Source organism: Vigna umbellata, chromosome 7, assembly GCF_029865625.1.
Source record: "Vigna umbellata cultivar VRB3 chromosome 7, Vumbellata_1.0, whole genome shotgun sequence".
NCBI classification, from domain to species: domain Eukaryota; kingdom Viridiplantae; phylum Streptophyta; class Magnoliopsida; order Fabales; family Fabaceae; genus Vigna; species Vigna umbellata.
The window spans coordinates 12,288,665-12,303,355 of NC_142171.1; the positions used below are offsets into that span (position 1 = coordinate 12,288,665).

The 14,691-nt window shown below is 35.1% G+C and overlaps 3 protein-coding genes across 5 annotated transcripts; 2 read left to right on the top strand and 1 right to left on the bottom strand.

Moving 5' to 3' along the window:
• Window positions 1-228: 228 nt before the first annotated feature.
• On the bottom strand, window positions 229-937 carry LOC148195155 (uncharacterized). Its single transcript, XM_088094954.1, has 2 exons — window positions 919-937; window positions 229-796 (listed from the first exon to the last, which is right to left on the bottom strand). The coding sequence occupies exon 2, from the start codon at window positions 623-625 to the stop codon at window positions 299-301; it is 327 nt and encodes a 108-aa protein (XP_087951080.1). The 5' UTR covers window positions 626-796; window positions 919-937; the 3' UTR covers window positions 229-298.
• A 3,597-nt stretch (window positions 938-4,534) lies between these two features.
• On the top strand, window positions 4,535-9,515 carry LOC148195156 (lysM domain-containing GPI-anchored protein 3-like). 3 transcript variants are annotated; one of them, XM_088094613.1, is made up of 6 exons: window positions 4,535-5,259; window positions 6,514-6,628; window positions 6,715-6,876; window positions 7,043-7,074; window positions 7,165-7,224; window positions 7,553-9,515. In XM_088094613.1, exons 1-6 carry the CDS (start codon window positions 4,599-4,601, stop codon window positions 7,597-7,599), a joined length of 1,077 nt encoding a protein of 358 aa, XP_087950739.1. In that variant the 5' UTR covers window positions 4,535-4,598; the 3' UTR covers window positions 7,600-9,515. The 3 variants fall into 3 exon arrangements, with proteins under 3 accessions (XP_087950739.1, XP_087950740.1, XP_087950738.1); XM_088094614.1 differs by lacking the exon at window positions 7,553-9,515 and having other exon boundaries at window positions 4,535-5,293; window positions 6,491-6,628; window positions 7,165-7,533; XM_088094612.1 differs by lacking the exon at window positions 7,553-9,515 and having other exon boundaries at window positions 7,165-7,533.
• A 151-nt stretch (window positions 9,516-9,666) lies between these two features.
• Window positions 9,667-11,263, top strand: LOC148195157 (zinc finger protein CONSTANS-LIKE 16-like). The gene is made up of 2 exons (XM_088094616.1): window positions 9,667-10,641; window positions 10,909-11,263. Exons 1-2 carry the CDS (start codon window positions 9,763-9,765, stop codon window positions 11,134-11,136), a joined length of 1,107 nt encoding a protein of 368 aa, XP_087950742.1. The 5' UTR covers window positions 9,667-9,762; the 3' UTR covers window positions 11,137-11,263.
• Window positions 11,264-14,691: the final 3,428 nt, after the last annotated feature.

Below are 14,691 nucleotides of genomic sequence, written 5' to 3' on the forward strand. Positions count from 1 at the left end.
AGTAATCATCCTCTTCTGTTACGGATAAAAGTTCTCTTCCTGTTTTGATAAAAAGTCACGAATAATACGGTGAGAAAGAAAGTTATGCAGAAAATAATAGAAAGAGAACGATAAACCTGTTTCTAATACTCCAAACTTCGATTATTGTAGCGTTCAGAGAGCCAGTAAGCAATTAAGTACGTCAAAGAAATAGATGAAATTGAGTTTAGAGAAACCTATTTCCCGGCTACAGGTAGTTAATTCAGAGAAGGAAAAAAATAATAATAATGCAGAAATTGTTTTCTTCGTCCACACAAAACTAGGTGTCGGCGGCCTCAGGAGCGACGGCGTTGAGATCAAAACGATCGGCGGCGTTGTTTTCGACGGGAGGGTGACGGAAGGTGAGGTGAGTTTCCTCGAGTGTCTCCCTCCAGTGGTTGGCGGCGTTTGGTTTGCGGTGGAAGTGAACGAGAGCGAGCTTCATCCGGCGGAGTATGGCGAAGAAGTGGTCGACCTCCTCCTGGGTGGGGCCCTCCTGATCAAGCTTCTGCTTCTGCGCCGTCTCTCTCTCTTCCTCCCCCCTAACCCTAACGCCCACCACCCTCTTCTTCTTACCCTTCTCCACACCGTCCATCACTGCCCTCATTCAAAGGCAACACAAATTATTACGCTCTGTATATATTATGTTCATATGTGGGTGTTCTCAAACTCTTCTCTACGTGTTCAGATATTGCGTCATCCAATATTCTCCACTATCTCTGTAAATGTCGTCAGAGGTTCATTTCCTTCCTTTTCTGTTTCATTTTTAGACCTTTTTCTGGTTGGACGAAAAATGAGGAACCAAACAAAATATAAACAAAATTTCCATCACATTTATTCGTAGAAATGTTATCATGTTGGCCAAAAGAATAGATATTAGTGTATCATGGAACATCGCACCTTGGGTTAGTGGCTTATGATATATAACGTGTTGTGTTGGCCGAGGTAAAGCTTCATCCCACTCAAACACCACTTTCTACATTTGCCATTGTTCACACCTAGATAATATTGTTCCAAAAGAGGAAAGATAAATGGCGGAAGATATTCTTATATTTGATTCGTGAAGACAACGGGTAAGAGAGTTTTTGATATTCAAAGTTTAGATTTGCTACTTTGTTCATGATTTTGTTTGCTACTTTATGTCAAATCCAAGGTTTTCACGTCTCTCTTTGCACCTATTAGCGTTATATTATATCTCTTGTTTATGAAAATTTGATACTTTGTTGTTGTTTTACCTTATTTGTGCATAAAAAGGTAAATTAAGCATAGATGTTTCGAAGTATATCTTATTGTAGAGTTTTTACCCATAAGGTAATGACAAGGTATGAATTTAATAATATAGCCAAGATATACGGGATATAATAAAGAAATTTCTATGTAAAAAATACAATTGCATTCACTTATCAAAGTACACTAATAACATTATTGAATTGATACAAAATAAATAAATTAAAAAAGACATAAAGATAGAAATAATTATGACCATATGGCCCGGACGGTCTCCATTGACCACAAGAAAGACATGACTGAACGGCTAGTAACAGGACAATTTGACCGGTCTGGACGGCCGGCCTCATAAGCGTAAATGATTAATGATTAGGGAGATTAAGGTAAATCATGATTAAGCTTACTGGACTACAGATTGGGTCGAGATTAAAACATCACTAATCCCGGGCCCATGCCAGAAAACTATAAATGTAAGTCAAAGGTAACCGGTAGAAGAAGACATTTTACTGTGCATTTATTACTGTCATTGTCGTATTAGATAACCGGACGGTTCAACTACTGGCTTTGACATCAAAGTATCTTTAACAGGTACACACCGACCTGACCAGGGACTCAAGGAGCAAGACCGGACAGCGAGGAAGGACAAACTTGTGAAGGTGTTTAGTGACTCAGTCCCATAACCGAAACAAATTAATTAACTATATTATATATTTAGTAAAGTAATTATTAAGTTATTTCCCCCACCATACACGTTTTTAAGCATTACTCAACATTCTCTTTATCATCAACGACATTAGATTTAAATTAAGGTTTAATTGATTCGGAGGTCCCTATTTGTGCAGTTTTGCGTCAAGTAGGTCCCTGTATTTTGAAATAGCTCAATTTGGTCCCCAATTTTAAAAAATTGAAACAATAAAGTTCGTGCCATTAAATTCTGTGAACGACGTCTAAATTGTTGCCTGGTGGCTAGGTGAGGTGGCATTTGAAAACACGTGACACATAAATAGTTTATTAGGTGGAGTTAAATTATTTTTTAGTTTCAGAAGCATGTGGTTTAAATTAAGCTAAACGTTATAAAATTGGGGAAATTGGGGAAATCAAATTAAAAGGTATTAGGTTGAGATATTGGGTGTGTGCGAAATTGGGGAAATAGGGTTCGTGGGTTGGTTGTTCTGGTCCCAAGTTGTTTGAAGTTCTTCATGCGTCCCAAGTTGGGGACAAGTTTGTAGTTTGATCTTGACAAATATGAATGTACATGCAGGAAATGGGCTATCACAAGCATTCCATGTTGCCATGCGTTGGCTGCTATGAAGTTTCTCAATTTAGATGCAGAGGACTTCATACCTGGTTGGTTTAGGAAGGCAACATATCAAGAGATATACTCTTCAATTGTGTATCCAATCAATGGTAAAGAGATGTGGCAGATTACACCAAGTAATGATGTCTTCCCTCCAACAAAGAGAGTATTATCAAGGAGACCAAAGAAGAAAAGGAGGTTGGCAGAATGGGAGTTGATAAGGGACGATACAAGAATGAGGAAGGGTGGTCTACATAAAAGATGTGGCCTTTGTAGGGAAATGGGTCACAATAAGACTTCTTGCCAGATGAACCAAACACAACAAAGTAACCCAACAAATGAACCAATCCTGGCATCAACAAATGAGGGTGAAGCATAGGAGGAGATTACTTAATGTTTATCATACTTCAGTGAACCATTGTAAAAGAGGATGAAGCATATTTCAACACTTTAATATTTTGTCTTGTGAACCATTTACAATTCTGAAGACTTTTGTAACCTTTGTGACTTACTGTATTGAATGCAATGGTATTTTGAGCCTTACTCATGTGAACCATTTACAATTTCAGCACTTTAATATTTACTCGTGTGGACCCTTTGTTAGGAGTTGAGGGGGTCCGAACGGTAGGGGGGGTCTGAACGATAGGAGGAAGAGGAGTACCGAACGGTATGGGGGGGGGGGGGTCCGAACGAAAGGTTATGGGGGTCCGAACGAAAGGTTATGGGGGTCCGAACGGTATCTATAATAATACTGAACAGAGGCGGTAAGGGAGAGAGAGAAGGACCGAATGGTAGGGTGTTGTTAAATTATCTTGATTGGAAGGGACGCCATATGTTAGATTAAGTTTAATATGGATACTTCATTCACATGCTGTATATTTGGAGAAAAGACAAATTCTCATTTAACAAAGTTTTCATATTAAAGAGAACAATTTTCATTCACTCTTATCAATACATTTGTTCTCATCTCATACACTTTCATCCCATTCTCAACAACATTGAAACTAAAATAATCTCTATGACACATAAAACACAAACCAACAATATCAACAACTTCATCCACTTTTGAACAATTAACAGTGATTTCTGTATCTTAACTAGATTTTCCTAGTACTCTCCATTTCTTCACTGTTGACCAAAGTTTCTTTGTTCGCTTCCCTCTTCACGTAACTACCACTTTCGTCACTTCCAACATCTGTGCACCATTTGAAGAAGTTGCAACCAGCGTCTTCAACACCATTCTGCAAACACAACTGCCAATTACAATGCTGTGTTCTCAGAAACACTACCACAAATTAATTAGGTTCAATCTAACATACCTTATACTTGGAGCATCCCCAAAATTTCTTGTCTCGATTCTTCATAGTTTTGGCAGTTCTCATCACAGATCTCTGTCCACAGTAGCAAATCGGTGAAGAAACTATAGGGTTTTCCTTCCGCCTGCATGTCGACGAAGAGTAAGAGTACTCCTTCGACATCCTCTTCCAAGAAGAACGACTACAACCTTGATCACCACCAGACCCACCCCCCTCGCAAATAATACTGAACCAACACCCTTCGAAGAAGAACGAGTACAAAGATCCTTTTCGAACCCTTTTCAATTAGGGATTTTGAGCTTCAGCTGAGGGATTTAATGAAATCCAAACAAACTTTGTCTTAGATGCTTCTGAAACTAAAAAATAATTTAATTCCACCTAGTAAACTATTTATGTGCCACGTGTTTTCAAATGTCACCTCACCTAGTCACCAATTTAGATGCCGTTCACAGCATTTAACGGCACAGACTTTATTGTTTCAATTTTTCAAAATTAGGGACCAAATTGAGTTACTTCAAAATACAGGGACCTACTTGATGAAAAACAATTAAACCTTAAATTAAAAGTCACTTACCGTAACATTAGTGGTAATAATTAAATTAGTTTTTATAAATGAACAGTCCTTCACCTAACAGTTTTGGTCCAATTAATTTAGACTTGTGAGTATGGAATGGAAGGAATAGCAGTCATCTAAAATCCTTCTATTTCTACTTTCCTGGTCTGAATCTGCATACCAAAAAATGAGAAACTATCAGCAGTTTGTTTGGCCTCAGATCTTGTGTTTGATGTTACTGAGTTTTGAATATGAAGTTGAAACAAAGTCCACCATTGAAGCATGCAATTCCTCAGACTCATGCCCCTCTCTCCTCTCTTATTTCTTGCCATGGGACTCCAAAGTATCAGAAATCGCGACTCGTTTCCACGTAAACGCCTCTGATATCTTGGCGTCGAACTCTCTCTTCCCCATAACATCATCAAGTGCACACCAAATCCTGAGGGCCAAAACGTTTGTCAAAATACCCATCTTCTGCTCTTGTGTGGATGGCATCCGAAGGTCCATGTCAACCATTTACACTGTTCGTGCAGCAGACACAGCTGCGTCCATATCAGAAGGTTATGGTGGGTTGGTCAGTGGTGAACAAATCAAGATTCTGAACAGCATCAATGGCAGCAACCCCTTGAGGAATGGAGGCACCCTTGTTATTCCACTGCCATGCACATGTTTTAACAACGTTAACAATGGGGGAACCGCTGTTTACATGTCATATGTTGTACAGATAAGAGAGAGCCTGAGCAGCATAGCAGCGAAGTTTGGTACAACTATTTCGGACTTGAAAGCTGTCAATGGCTTTTCGGAACCTACAGTAGATCCTGGAGACATTATATCTCTTCCCATTGCAGGTTCCTATCCACTTCTCACAAAACCTCTAAATTCGAAACCATAGCCTTACACATCTTAATGTACAATCAGTTTAAAATGTCTCTTGAAATCATTTTTTACATCAAAAAGGTTTTGAATTATGTAATTTGGTAGGTGCTTTTAACTAATGAATTATAACTTAAGTCATTATTTTTGGATTAAAAGAATTTTTGTATAAAGTTATTTTTTACTTTAAGATCAATTTGAAAGTCATTTTCATCTTTCGAATTACACATTTTAAAAGTTACTTTTTCATGAAAAAAAATTATAAAAAAACTTTCAAATTTGTAAATATTTCTATGTTTTCAAATTATATAATCCGGAAATCATTATTTATTGAGGATTAATATGTGATATGTTACTTCCTTCTTGTAAGAGGTAAAAAAAGTAAAACTTGATTAAGACACAATTAGATATCAGAAAAGGACAGAAAGAACCAACAACTACAGCGAAAAAGAAAATGGTAAAATAATGAGAATATTTTTGTCTTTTATGCAAAAAGAAACCAGGAAAAGAAAAAAGAAAACCTTTTCTCTCTTCAATATATTTGAGGAAAAAAAAATATACACATATATTATATAAATAACAACTTTATACCAAATGAAAATAAAGCTAGCTACTTTGTGTCATTTTAAAAGGATATTAAATAACATTAAAACTACTGGTATTCCTAAGGCCCAATAATACGACAGTTTGAGACATTTTCATAACAATGCCATTGACATGTTTTAACTCTTTTTTATATTATATATAGGAAAATATTTTCTTACACTAGATGCTTCCACTTCTAAGGATATTTTAGTCATTGAAAAATTATTTTTTGTATTTATAAAGAAAGATAAAGGTTGAAAAATAAAGTAATAAATATAAAGTGTGTAAAAATCTATTGTGTCAAAATAATACTACCCTTATATATATACAACGTCATTTAAAAATAAATTAGTTTTCCTTTTAGCTTCACTTGGGTATAATTTACCAATGATAAGAAATATATTAAAAAGGTGTATTGTAGTAAAAATTGGTAACACTAATTTTCTTATTATGTAGTAAAATGAAATTAACCAAATTATTCCTCTTGCTAAAAGAAGACACGTATTAAACGGCACCGATTTTATCTATTCATTCACGTAGGTTTTACTAAATTCTTCATAAAACTTAGGATTCTGTGAGTGTGTGTGTTAGGAATGTTTTCTTAGTCATTAATATTCTGTAGACAATTGTACTGTCTTTTGCAGCATGTTCATCAGCAACCTTGAAATGGTACGATGAGAGTATGATAGTCCCAAATGGCTCATATACATTAACTGCCAGCAACTGCATCAAATGCAGTTGCCAACCAATGGATATTACGTAAGATCTATTATATACACTCAATCTTGCTAAAAATTCAAATTTTAGTTTTAGTCTGAATTTAGTATTTCAATCAATTTTGGCAGGATGCGATGCGTTCCTTCTGGGCTAGCTGTTCCCTGCTATAACTTACGTTGCAAACAATCCAATCTTATTATTGGCAGTGAATGTGTGGAGCATTCAGAAACAGCTTGCAATCTGATCCAATGTGTTTACCGTGGCCACAGGGGTGGAAAAATTCTGAGTAGGTAAGCAAATTGAATGCTCATAACAACTGAATATTAATTTCAACTACAGTATTATTCGATTTGCTTGCCTTAAAGAATGAATTGTGGCAAAACTTTAAAATGGGGTTTTAATTTCTGTTAAACCCTGTTAGCATTTTAACAAATATATGGTATGCTCTTTTTGCAGTATGAAGAACTCTTCTTACCTCCAGTGCCCTGGTAATTATCTCTATATTATACCAAAGCAAGATATGCACAAGTTTCAGATTGCTGATTTGGTTTTCAGTCTAATATCTTCGTTTTATGCAGATAATGTCTGTCATAGACGAGCATCATGTTGGTCTTTCTCATCATCTGAAGACCCATTTGGTATGTCTCCGAAGACATCCTCCTCCTTGCCATTGCCAGTTTCTAAAGCTTCTCAAAAGACCAGTGCCTTCAATGGAAGGCTTGCTCGATTTTTAATCAATCTGCTGCAAATATTCTTATTTTTAAAGTTTATCCTTTATTTTCTGATTTGAGCACATCTTGTATTCAATTCTACCTTACCCTTGTATAAGAAAAGAAAGATTTCACTGGTTTTTTGGGTGTACAAAGCCATTGTTTTTACTGTGTTTTTTTTCATCCTTGATAAACTTTGTCGCTTTGTTTGGTTTGGGGACTTACTTGAGAACATTTTTCTGCTCATTTGATATAGCAAAATTCCGTTTATTGTTCTTGAAGAACTGCAAGTGGAGCAACTAGTCAGTTGTCATTATCACTGTCCCTCGTTAGAAGCTACATATATCACAGGTAACATTTCTAGAGCTAAGTTTTTGCAAATTTGAACTTATTCGAATTAATATCTGGGAGGTAATTAAGAAGCTCAAAATTATTCCGAAAATTCGTTATTAAATGCATGCATTTCTGACAGTTTATTGAAAAACCTTCACAAATAACCTGGTTTAATAGATTCTGAAACAATGCTCCATTTCCGAATTTGGTTATACATTCAGTTTTAGCCTTCCTTTCCATAAAAGGTGTAGATGACAAGATTATTAGTAGTAGTAAAAGAATTTCAAGGCAAAAACGCTGACATTGATGAGCAAAACGATATCTTCTCAGTTATGTCTATTTTTACCAATTAGCAGCGACATGTTTTTGCACGAATACCTTTCCTCCAGTTTCTGCGAACAATATCTGATCGATCAGTTCCATTCATGTTGACGTTGAATGAAAACAGGTGCCATAAAATAACTTTCTATCATTGTTCCATCAATTATCAAGATTTTGAAAAACCGCAATCACACATTGAAATTAACGTTATACTGAAATTCCTCGATATTTCAGCCTTTTATCCACACATGCCACGCGTTATTATAATACTGTACAACATAAAGTTTGTTTTGTACATGCTTGTGTCCCCCCACTTTCCCCAGTTAACTTAATTACATGATAGAATAGAGTGTATGTGAATGTTAATGTCAGAGTGTGCTTAAGATTGGAATTCGAACCATGATCTGTCTTTTCGTGAAAACTAGTCCATTCTATAACACTAAACTTCCATTGGTTGTAATTTATGGCCTCGGTATGAAGAAAATTTACTGGCCCCAGAAAAATATATATAATTCTAAGGTGAACTGTTCTTTGGACTGATTCTTAAAATGTCAACACTCGGCCTTCAAATATCTGTTACATCAAAATTGGCCTTTCTTGCAGTGAAGTTAAGAAGATTACTTACTCAAATAAAACTGCTTGGTAAAATTGACAATATAATTAAACTAACCATAGTTTAAATTTGAACTTGGTAGATAAGATATCAGTTTCTCCACTGGTGGGATCAGGTTATACAGTAATCTCTCTTCCTATACATAAGATTAGTGTTTACATTTGAAACAGAGAAAAAAATGATTAGACATGACAAATTAAAATTAATGGGTTTGTTGCTGAAAAAAAGGTCTGTCACTGATGTAAGACAAGTGGGAACAAGCAAGACAGAGTTCCTTGTTACTAAATTTGACTATATGTTTACAAACCATGCTTTAATTTATGGTTTAGATTTTCTGAAGCAGAAGTAGCAGCTCTAAAACTAAAAGTTAGTACAAAAATTAGTAACCAGAATGACAGATAAATTATTCAGACACCACTCAGCTTCTCTAATGGTTGTAAATGCACTGTGACTAAGACAAGAAATGGGTAGAAGGCAACCTCTGGTGAGGAGAAAGCAACATCGAGGTGGGGACCACAAATTGAAAATTTAATGTTCTACCAGGAATTATTGAATTATAAAAGCAAGACAACAAAAAGGGTCACGATCAAATTTTAATACAAAACTCACACTAACCCCAGTAGAGTAGTAGACCCAAAACCAAATGGGTCCATGAGAAATCCCATAATCAGAAAGGGAACCAATGGGAATTCAGAGAACAAGATGAACATCAAATCTCCAGCCAATAAACACTGGGATGAGGCCAGATGGTAGGGCCAAAATCCCCTCACTAGTAAATTACCAAAAGTGCATGGCCAGAGAGGGAGAGCACCCTATCGAGTAAGAGAAAGTTTGATGTAACATGGTTAACAGATAATTTGTCTTTTAATCATTTGATGAGAAGTTTAATCTTTAAGTTTGTATATATATACAGGAACATTTATAAGAAAGATAACCTTTTTTCTAAAAAAAAACCAGTCTCTTAAATAAATCCTTCTACATTAAAAGACTGCGTTTTTTTTCTAAAATACCTCAGACAAAACGAAAATAGACAGACCCCACTGCCACACCACGCTGTCAAGTCTGAACACACACTAACAATAATTGAACCATTTTCCTATCTGATTCTGAGCAAATAAATATATGAAAAGCATCTCAACATTCCATTGTTACTTTCATTTCAAACTTCACAAACCAAAAAATAGCAACGATTTTCCACGATGAGAGACATGAAAGATGCAGGTGCCTTGGGAGCCAAGACAGCACGAGCCTGCGATAGCTGCATAAGCAGAAGAGCAAGGTGGTTCTGTGCGGCTGATAATGCTTTTCTCTGCCATGGCTGCGACACTTTGGTTCATTCCGCCAACCAGTTAGCTAGCAGGCACGAAAGGGTTCGGCTTCAAACTGCATCCTCCAAGGTAACCACCACCACCACGCACGCATGGCACAGTGGATTCACACGCAAGGCAAGAACCCCACGTCACAACAACAACAAACACTTTGCACTGCAACAACGTCTCAAAGAAGAAGTTCTCTTCAACAACAGCAGTGTTCTTCCCCTGGTTCCGGAGCTGGGAAGGGAAGAACAAGAACCTGTGGTTGTGGATAATGACGAGACGGAGGAACAGATGCTATGTCGCGTGCCCGTGTTCGACAATTATGATGTGAGAACAGATGACTTGGACAGTTTTTCCGACATGGATTTCGCGGAGTTTGCTGCTGATGTTGAAAACCTACTTGATAAAGAAGACGATGAAATAAGTGAGCGTGTGGGAGGGGGAGTTCAGGGTGCAATGGCGAAGGTTAAGGATGAAGAGGATGTTGATGGTGATGTAGCGTGTTATCTGGAGTCAGTTTTTGACATGACGAACGATGATGCCTTTCATTGGAATAGCATTGAGTCCGTGTTGTCAGATGCACGGGAAAAGGAGTGTGTGGTGGCGAGTGACGGTGCTGTTGGTGAAGAAGGAGGAACAAAGAGAGACATATTTTTGAGACTGAACTACGATGAGGTTATAACTGCATGGTCTAGCCAAGGTTCTTCTCCCTGGACAACTTCAAACCCACCTAAGTTCAACTCTGGCTATGACTTCTGCTTGGTACTACCTCTACTTCTTGTTAATTTTCATCTTTTACATGAATTACGTTTGTATGTTCAGATTAAAATTTGAAAAGTTAAGTTTGAATTAATGTTATTTTGGAAACGGGGTTTGCAAATTTTGCTTTTTGAAAGGGTGTTGTAGGACTCTCAAATGAAAACCAAACGTTCCTTTCATCTCTTTGAGTAAATAAATGCTAGCAATTATGCTCTTTACATCTTGCATGTGTGAGCTGTGGTTGAGATGTGATTATTTATTATTTTTCAGGGTCTGAGTGGTGTAGATGGGGACGTAAGAGCCTTAAGGGGTGACCTAGACGGAGGAAGAGAGGCAAGAGTGTCGAGGTACAGAGAGAAGAGAAGGACTCGTTTGTTTGCAAAGAAAATAAGATATGAAGTGAGAAAGTTGAACGCAGAAAAAAGGCCCAGAATGAAAGGTCGTTTTGTGAAGAGAACATGCTTTGTGGGGGCGAATGCTTTTCCTGCTTACCAATGACATCTATCAGTTAACGGATCCATCTTTGCTATTTCTGCAAATTTGGATCAATACTTGGTTTGGCTATACATATATAGCCTGTATTATATTAAACAAGTAATAATATTACTGGGCAGTCTTAATTTTACTAAGACTTGTTGCTTGGGATATTTCTGTTTATATATATCTCCGGCAGGTTTAATTAGTAATTAGTACTAATTGACCATCTTCCTTCTCAGCAAAACTTATTGGGTAATCCAATTTTTGAAGCCTTTTTGTTGTTTCCTATTAAAAATTCAATTATTCAATGCCGATGCTGTTATTTTAGGTATTTTAGGTTGCTGATTAAAATTACTGGTATTGGCTTTTATATTTTTCTCTGGTGTCCACGGTTCCTTGTTTTATGTACATGAAGAACAAATTAAACACGAGGATGGTACCCAGAATGCATTACCAATTTGAACAAATTCATAAATAACCAATCTTCTCAAGCTATGTACTGCATGATGGGAATAACTCTTTTCAAACTTAGCCCTACATTTGAAATCAATTAAAAGCTCTGTGGTTCAAGTTAAGAAGATGTTATTTTCTTTCATAACTTCGTCATTTACTATGTGAAGGCTCGATATTGTTATATACAAGAGAATTTACAACAATTTATACCATGCATTTTGTACTCCACCTCCTTCTTTTTCTCTTTGAAAAACAAAGTTGTATAAAACTGATATAAATGAATTTCTCGATAAAAAAAGAAGAATATGATAAGTGGATAACTTTTTATAACAACAGCTTGTCTCCCCAATCTATGTATTGGCTTCGATGTCTTCTCATCAGTTAACTTACTTTGGAACCAAACCAACTTTAGGTGTTGAACGTCTGATCTTCATAATAAACACTTTTGTTGAAGTGTTACGGACATAAGTAAAAGTGAGAAATCACATCAAAGGCAATTTTTTTTTTATGGTTTGCTATCTGTTGTTCCTATGCGTGGAGGTCTGTCCCAACACAAAGAACATTGGAATTGAAATAGTTCTCCTATCAAGAACCACATGATCATGAGTCATGACTTGTTGTATATAAGGGCAAATATTATATTGATTTATTGAGGATAGACACATCAAGATGTGCTAGTTGCGTATATGAGTAAATAAAATTATAAGTGATATATGTAAGTTGTAAATTGTCTTTCTGATAACTCAAGAGCTACATAAGCGCAGTAGATGACACCCAGTGACATGCAAGTTTTGTTGTATCCCATATGAACAATGAGTGGTCCATAAAATTGTGGTCACTGGGCCAGATTTAGTGAAAGTGAAACAACAGAAACTTCAAAAGGGTAGTGGCGTAGGACAGAAAATATAAAGCCAATGGGTCAGCACAATCATCATCATGTCTCAATTTATAAGCTTCTGCTCATGAGAGACTACTCATGCAATCCCTAGCTTTTCTTTATGAATCACTTTCCATTCTTTGGGTCCCTTTTCTGCAATTGGCTTGCCTAATACGAACAAGAAGCATTGCACTGTATTGCATGGTCCTTTCCAAATTTGAGAGCAAATTTGTCAAAGATTTTCAAATCTTTGCTCATTCATATCATTTCCTAATTGCCTCGAATACTTCTTTTCTTTTTTTTCTCTCTCACGAGTCCTTAGTTCAATTTCGCCAGCAATTTTAAGTTCATGCCTTTGGCTTGGCTTTTCTATCCTACTCAAAGTTCATAACTTTTCTCAGTCACCAAAATAGTTTTTCCTTTTCCAAGGAATCTTAATATACATTAGCAAGACGGTTTTCCTTTCTCCTACAAAATGTTTAGGATGTGTTTGTTATTAATTAAACTTTATTAACAAAAATATATTTTGTGAATCTCATTTCACATTTAATAAGTTTCATTTATATATAGTTTTATTTTCTTTAATAAAATGGTACATTATTAGCAATCAACTTCACCCTAAATGTTATCTAGGTTGCTCATGCCCTATTACAATTAGTTATATGTCAGATATTTTTCTTTAAAATATAATAACATTTTCATTAATACTAATAATAAATATAAATAAACATAATATTCTCATAAAAAAAGTTAATATTATTTCCTAAAAAAATAAAATCTCAACATAATCAATATATTGATATTTCTAAGAAGGTTGAGTTGATTCTAGAAAGATAAAATAGTTACGGACTTTACAAAAATGTCTATATATGTGTATTAAAGGGAAAAATAGTTTAAACTTAAAAGTAAAATATATATAGTGACAATGGGTAAACAAATATATATTTTATACAAATCAAATAGTAAAATTAATTTAAAAGTAATAGTTTAAACTTGAAAAGATAATCTTTGGTGACAGATAAAATACAACTAATGAAGTAATAGAATTGCTTTGAACTTATTCTTGGACTAACCTTTCCAATATATATATATATATATATATATATATATATATATATATATATATTACCATTATATTTTAATAATTTGTTTTAATAACTTTTTGAAAATGAATTATGTGTGTGGTTCTAAAAAAGTTTTCAAAAAAAAAATTATTAAAAAACATTTTTCATATATATATATATATATATATATATATATATATATATATATATATATATATATATATATATATAAGTACATTGGTGTCCCAGATAATAAGCTTTTGCAGCCTAGTTATGTTGATGCACGTGCCAATGCATGCATGATCAATGGTGACGCAGAGAGTCTTACTCTCCTTCTTTCTCGGTACACTCTTTATCATCTTTTTCATTTTTACACTTCTAAAGGAACATACATTACCAGCACTAGTCATCACATCATTTTATTTTTAAATCTTTATAATTATATATCATTTATTCAAAATTAAATTTATTCAAAGGATTTTTCTCTCTCTCAGTCTCCTCATATTCAATATCAAGAACCATCTTTGATTCAACGTGAACGTCTCACTGTATTCTCTGTTACAATGCATCAATAATCTACTTTTCTAACTTTTTACATTCTTCTTCCGTTTTTTTTTTCTTTCTTTTATTCTGCTGTTCTCCGGAGCTGCAGTTTTACAGATTTTCCCATTCTTGAAGGGTCAACAATCTCGATCATTTCAGACGCGAATGTTTGACTTCTATTAGAATTTAGAGGGTTCTGATAACCATTATGCATGATTGAATTGCCATTATTCTTGGTATTCTTTTTATTCTTGGAATGTTATTTTGAAAATATGTTCAATTTGGAATACAATCTTGAATTGTAGGATATGGAAAAGTTGTTCTTTTTGACTTCCTCCATTGGATTTTTCTTTTGTCTGTAAAGAAGAGTGTGCATATGTAGATTGTGCCTTTTTCTGTTCTGAAGGGAGTAAATGGCTTTAGCTAGTGAATGGAATTGGAATCATGATTTTTTTTTTCATTGCGTTGTATTTGTGCAATTTGATCAGACCACCTTGATGCTAACTTTTACTTTTTGTGGTGGATTGGGTATTATTTTCAGGCTGAGTTTTTTCTATAATGAATTGATAAAATGGGGGTTTCGTTGAAACATGTCTCCATGGAAATGTGAAGTTGCTTTGTCCCTCGAGGAACATAGTG

Excerpts from the sequence above, each read along its gene's own strand:
- LOC148195155 (XM_088094954.1), bottom strand. The coding sequence starts at position 625 with ATGAGGGCAGTGATGGACGGTGTGGAGAAGGGTAAGAAGAAGAGGGTG.
- LOC148195156 (XM_088094614.1), top strand. The coding sequence starts at position 4,599 with ATGAGAAACTATCAGCAGTTTGTTTGGCCTCAGATCTTGTGTTTGATG. Across the intron at positions 6,877-7,042 it reads GGTGGAAAAATTCTGAGTAG|TATGAAGAACTCTTCTTACC; the intron begins GTAAGCAAATTG and ends CTCTTTTTGCAG. Across the intron at positions 7,075-7,164 it reads TTCTTACCTCCAGTGCCCTG|ATAATGTCTGTCATAGACGA; the intron begins GTAATTATCTCT and ends CGTTTTATGCAG.
- LOC148195157 (XM_088094616.1), top strand. The coding sequence starts at position 9,763 with ATGAGAGACATGAAAGATGCAGGTGCCTTGGGAGCCAAGACAGCACGA. Across the intron at positions 10,642-10,908 it reads CTGGCTATGACTTCTGCTTG|GGTCTGAGTGGTGTAGATGG; the intron begins GTACTACCTCTA and ends ATTATTTTTCAG.